General features: G+C 32.3%; 1 protein-coding gene across 1 annotated transcript in view; it reads left to right on the top strand.

Annotated features, from left to right (window-relative positions):
• Positions 1-4159: 4159 nt before the first annotated feature.
• Positions 4160-6592, top strand: part of LOC111085062 (substance-K receptor-like) — a 6496-nt gene continuing 4063 nt past the window's right edge. Inside the window, exon 1 of the mRNA XM_022382137.1 lies at positions 4160-4264. Coding sequence (XP_022237845.1) covers positions 4160-4264 — 105 coding nt within the window. The remainder of the gene's footprint in view (positions 4265-6592) is intronic.

Genomic DNA, 6592 nt, shown 5'->3' with positions numbered 1-6592 from the left:
TCTATTCCATTTCTTATTTATAGACGCCACTACGCTTTCCAGGTGAAACTCCAGTCCAGCAAATGATAAGTAGTAGTTTGTTTACACATCTGTATACTATCTTGATGTTAATCCGTAATTGAATTGTATGCACATTTTGGTTATTTTTGAGATGATTCAAAATCATCAACAGTTTTTTTTTCTACTAAAGTACATTTCAAAATAATTGTAATTAATAAAGAAACAAACAAAACAGACGAGTAACCAACCAGCGATAATTACCGATATGATTAATTTGGCTCTATATAGTATGGTTATTATATGTTTTGATGAAGTTTAACATTTCTATAAATGTAAAAAATATCACGACCTATATCTCTAGAATATAACTTTATTAGCTCAATATTTCGCTATTACAGCTTGGTCAGGGGCTATCGTCAGGGGCTCCATAATCCAGTTGAATCTAAACTAAAACACTGTCATTCGAAAATATACACGTGTTTAGAAAGTTCATATTATCAAACATTATTGAATTTATTTAAATGGAAATTATTATGATAGTGTTTCAGTTTAGATTTAACTGGATTAAGGAACTTGTAGGATACCGATTGCTTCTGACGAAGCTGTAATAGCGAAGTTTTGAGCTAATAAAGTTACATTCTGGAGGTATAGGTCGTGATTTGTTTTTACATTTATATAAATGTCTCATAATAAACACTAGTTTGCGTTAAACAATGTTAAGAATAATAAGTTTAATATTATTTATAATTCTGTTACGAGAATAAGCCCAGATTTCGTTTTAGCAATATTCAACTAGTATTCAGGAAATTTTCATGTTTAATGTTAGTAAACCTTAAAAAAAATACAAGTAGTTTTATCACAACCATCTCCTTGTAATATATAGTCTATTGTCAAAACTTAAACCCGTTAATTTCGATTATTTATAGACATTTCTTAAACAATATGAAATATAAAACAATATAGATAAAACGTCTCATTTTATTTGCGAGTGACGTTCCCATTAGAAGCAGAGCAAAAATTGATCATAAAATGTCACTGTATTTCCTCTTATAACTAATTCTGATCAAAAACTGCTTCAGAATATGGTAGGATACGGACATATGCCATATGATAAATTCTGTACGGTATGAACTAAAATTACCATTTTTTTTAATTCGCACGCGTGTGTCCCAAGGAATTTGTGTAGATGTTTTTTTTTCGGAAATGATGTCATCTTTGAGTGTATTTCAATCTATTTTTTATCTTGTCGAAATGACACGAATACAAAGTATCGTATCTTTCACGACACACTATTTCGTTATGAGTTTCCATCAACGCATCTTTTTTACAGCATTTAATCACTGCTGCTCAGATGGATTTTTTTAGCTTCATATACTTTATATCAATATAACATCCCATGAAGATATTACAAAATACCTTTATAGCAGTAAATTGAACCTAACATTAATAACCTTTCAAAGTGTAGTATCTGGTTACTATAAGGAATGCTTTTAATTACATATTACACATACAAGTTTATAAACTCTAAAAGATACGTAGGAAGCTTCAAAAAGTATTTTTTTTTTTTACATTTCCGGGTGAGGTCCTCTTTATTCGAACTTTATTTCGATATAATGTGGTACGTGTTAATAAAATAAGGAAAAAAATAGTATGCAAACTACAGACTCTCGTGTCACAGTTAATAAAACGCATATTTATGATTCAAACAAGGTTTATAGTACTTAGGGTTAAACTGTCAAAGAATGTTAACTCTTTATTGAGTGACTTGGTGTGAAATTGTTCTTATAATACTTCACACTTTCAGACTAAACAAATCTTAAAGTGTATGCAATGGTATATTGTGATAGGACAGCTGTGAGTCTACGGACCAGCAACACTAAAATCCAGTGTTCCATTTCCTGCGGTGGACACAGCAAATAGTCCAACGTGGTTTTGCTTTAAAACAAGCAACGGTGTATTGAGTATACACTGTACAGAACAAAGAGAAATCCTATGAGCAACTGTTTTTGAAACTAATGTGTAAAATAAGATGTTTATTTCAACTAAGCCAAGAAACATTTTTAGTTAATAGAAATGTAAAGGAGACGAATGTAAACTGTGTTATCCATTTTAAATGTTCACATTTCAATGGTCATAGCCTAACCTCTAAATTCCATCATGATATCTAATGGAATCGTATATATTTATGTGGTTATCTATTATTATCGGTGTATTTACTTCCCAATATAATTCCAACGTAATGGAGCGTATTTATTCTACAAAGTTGTTATTTTATTGTATTGCAGGAATTTAGTTTATAGGGGGTTGTCTAATTGGATCTAGTAAAGTTATTCCTAATTGACTTGTCTTACGATAATAGGAGCATTTACTCTTTAGACCACAGTGGGTATCACAGAATTAAGCGTATTTAGGCTACAGTTGGATATAAAAAAATTAAGCGTATGTGCTTAACAAATTATTACTTAGACCACACCCAAAAAATCTTGGTCTACGGATTTTCTACAAGGTGGCGAGCGATTTTTTTGCTAAAAAGCTTAGATAATTTTTTATTCTCAAAAACATGGTTCAAGGTCCTGCAAATGTATTAACTATCCTAGGACAGTAAAGACACTTTTTTTAACCTACCATCGAATCAAAAAAGGTAGATATCTTTGGTACTTATGGTCTTGCCATAGAATATTTAATGAATTTGAAGTCACATTATGAGCGAAAATTGAATCAGAACATTGTAACGTATAGATGTATGAGCCAGATCATAAATTATAGACGGTATGAACCAAAATGACTACGAAGAATTGGTGTCGAACATTACTTTTTTTAGAAACGACGTTAGATTTGAGTATATTTCAATCTATTTTCTATCATTTAGGCAAATCAACCGCAACAGAGGACAAACTACCTGATCTGCTTTGGGACATGGCACACTCGACATCAACATTTATGTATAATTGCTCATCACTCGCAGTATTCCCCAAAAAATATCCAAAAGTAGTCGACTCCTGAATGCAATGTAAAGTGTTTGTCTTGATTAAGTTAACCCTTCCCACATTCATTTGTTTTTCTTCAAGCTCACCAGCTGAGCAACTCCTTGTTTGATAGATAAACCAGAAATAACGCTGCGACAATAACTGTCAGAGTGGGAATCAGTTCCAGACTCGATTGCCGATTTTTGAGATGAGAAAAAAATCAGTTGCTTAAAAATAGAAGTGGAGGTATCCGTTGCTCAGATTTTATTTTGGTGTGGCCTTAAGGGGTTGGTGTAATTCCGTTGCATAGATTTTATTTTGGTGTGGCTTTAAGACGTTGGTGTCATTCAGTCGCCCAGATTTTATTCTGGTATGGCTTTAAGGGGTTGGTGTCATTCAGTCACCCATATTTTATTTGGGTGTAGTCTTAAGGGGTTGGTGTTATTCTATCGCTCAGATTCTATTTTGGTCGGTGTCATTAGATCACAAAGATCCAAACGTATGTTTTAACAAAGATTATTTAATCAGTTGGATGTATTTAGTGCACAATTAAATATCATAAACAATAAAGTATATTTATCCAACAGAATATTATTTTATAGGGTTGAGTGTATTTATTATATATCTTACCATTTAACTGAGTCGGTGTATTTGTCCAATAGAAGATTAATTTAAAAGGTTGAATATATATATATATATATATATTACAATTTAACCAAGTCGGTGTATTTGTCCAACAGATGATTAATTTAAAGGGTTGAGTGTATTTATTATGTATCTTACCATTTAACCGATTCGATGTATTTGTCCAACAGAAGATTAATTTAAAGGGTTGAGTGTATTTATTATGTATTTTACCATTTAACCGAGTCGGTGTATTTGTCCAACAGAAGATTAATTTAAAGGGTTGAGTGTATTTATTGTGTATCTTACCACTTAGCTAAGTCGGTGTATCTGTCCAATAGAAGATTACTTTAAAGGGTTGAGTGTATTTAATATGTACCTTACCATTTAACTGACTCGATGTATTCGTCCAACAGTGGAAGAATTTTCTGGAACTTCACTGTGGCGAGAGTTGGCCTCAGAAGATCGAGTACGATTTAAGCCTTGAGAAATGTATAACAAGATATCCATCGAAACAGCTGTACTACACCTTTATAACAGTTACACTCTTCTTTCTTCCTGTGGCTATAATGACAGCCGCTTACACCATGATCATTTGGAAACTGTGGGTTAACAAGGTTCCTGGTGAGAGAAGTCAGGCTAATATCACTGTCCAGCACAAAGCCAAGAAAAAGGTGACGTACATATTCTATGTTCGTTGTGTTTTAGACCGAATTAACCTTAGATATTGTATGTTCAACAATAAATTAAGTCTAAAATGTTCTTTGAATAAGCCGTTATTAATATAACTATATAAATAATCATTTTCCTAGGGTAAATAAAAATGCTCCTTTACCTCGCTTTTCCTATGAGCCCCTTCTATTTGGAAAATATGGAAGATGAAATAAAGTAAAATTAGCCTTTCAGTAAGTATACCCTCCAAAACAGTTCGACTTTATAATTAATAAATAACAAACAGTACAGGAAAAAATTAACAAGATAGCTATAAAATAAACATATTTTTGATAACATTGGAATAAAATCAAAAGTAGTGTTCAATTTAAAAGTGAACGATTATCAAGGTTTATCAACTTTATTAGCATTCAAATGGATTAAATTGTTGCTATTTATTTTATGGCATGGCCTGGTAGTTAAGGCGTTCGACTCGCAATCTGAGGGTCGCGGATTAGAATCCCCGTCACTGAACAGGTTCGCCTTTCCAGCTGTGGGAACGTTATATTGTGGCGGTCAATCCCACTATTCGTCGGTAAAAGAGTAACCCCTATAGTTGGCAGTGGGTGGCGCTGTGTAGTTGCCTTCCCTCTAGTCTATCACTGCTAAATTAGGGACGACTAATGCATATAGCCCTCTTGTAGCGTTGCGCGAAATTCAAAACAAACACAAATTTATTTTACACACGCATGCGTGTTACAGTAACCTGGTTACATGACAGCATTTTCAAGTCAGACTTTCAAATGAGCTTTGCGGTATTTTCGTTCACTGCGTTGCGTGGATCATTTTGTGTTTAGATTGTAGTGTCGGTGATGTACTGTGAATGAAATGAAAAAAAAAAAATGCTGCTAGAGCACAATCACAAAAAATGACATCCATTTTGACAAAATAGGTGATTCTGGTTTTTAAACATTTCTCAGAAAATTCGGAGGATTTTTCAACAGCTCGTTCACTTGACGCTCCGCTTTCATCTTAGCTTCAATGTGCTGCGTAAACGACAACTGATTGTTAAACATGGAATCCATTCCTTTTGATGAGGAACTACTCCAAACAAATTGTCTTGTAAATCGTGGTTTGGTATTACATATAATTGTAAGACGGTTTTCACAAGGCATGAAGACAAGATCTAAAATGAATTCATCATTGACAAAAAGTTCTAAGACCATAGCTATTTATCTGAGTCTCAGTCTATTTGACTGCACGGTTGTCTAACTATTTCGATGGTTTGATGGATGCATTGTTTTACGTATAGACAAAGTATTCTAAATTTCTTGGATTGGTTGGTGTTTAAAGGACTACGTAGGCTTGTAGCAGTTATAGAAAGCGTTAAATCATTTATTGCACTTTGATGGTGAAAGCTTAAGTAGTTTCGTATGTAATCACCTTAGATAAAGTGTTATATAAGATACTGATGCCATTTGCATTTTGTTTTGTTTTTTTTAACATGGAAATTAGTTAAAGCTAGCGTTAAATAACTATATGGTATCCTTGTATTGTTACAGCTAGTTAGTTTGGGGATTGCATATTAATAATAATAATAATGCATCACAACTTTCTCGTCTTTTTCCATTATCATATAATAATTTTATACTGTTACAAGTGTTTTGTTCCATGATTTTATAATACTTTTGCTATTATAACTGCTTCTCTGATGGCTACATAATAATATTGTAACTTTACGACTACTTTCCTATGACTGTACGGTCACTGTAATAAGGTTACATATGTTTTGTTTGATGGCTGTACGTAGTTACATGTTTAATATCGTAAAGGTATATTTTCTAATTCTGTAAAACAAAATGTATTTTATCAACTATTGTACAAGAGTGTAAGAAAAGTGTGCTGTTACAATTAAAGTGTTTTGTTTGATGATTGTATGATATGTTATACTGTTATGACTATTTTGATGAATGTAGAATAATTTTCACTATCCAATTTCTTTTTTGTTCGCATATGATTTATTAAATGGTTTTTAGTTTCAGATAAAACAAATTCTAATAACCAGACAAGAGGGAGTGATATAATTTAAAGTAAAGGAGTTGTAACTGTCTTCAAATGGGAGTGAAATAATTTAAAGTAAATGAGCTGTAAATGTCTTCAAGTGGGAGTGGTATAATTTAAAGTAAATGAGCCGTAATTGTCTTCAAGTGGAAGTGATATAATTTAAAGTAAAGGAGTGGTAATTGTCTTCAACTGGGAGTGATATCATTTAAAGTAAATGAGCTGTAATTGTTTTCAAGTGGGAGTGATATAATTTAAAGTAAATGAGCTGTAAGTGTTTTCAAGTGGAA

This window comes from Limulus polyphemus, unplaced genomic scaffold, assembly GCF_000517525.1.
Source record: "Limulus polyphemus unplaced genomic scaffold, Limulus_polyphemus-2.1.2 Scaffold219, whole genome shotgun sequence".
In the NCBI taxonomy this organism is placed as follows: domain Eukaryota; kingdom Metazoa; phylum Arthropoda; class Merostomata; order Xiphosura; family Limulidae; genus Limulus; species Limulus polyphemus.
Note: the sequence above shows the minus strand (reverse complement) of the source record. Positions and strands in the feature narration are given on the sequence as shown.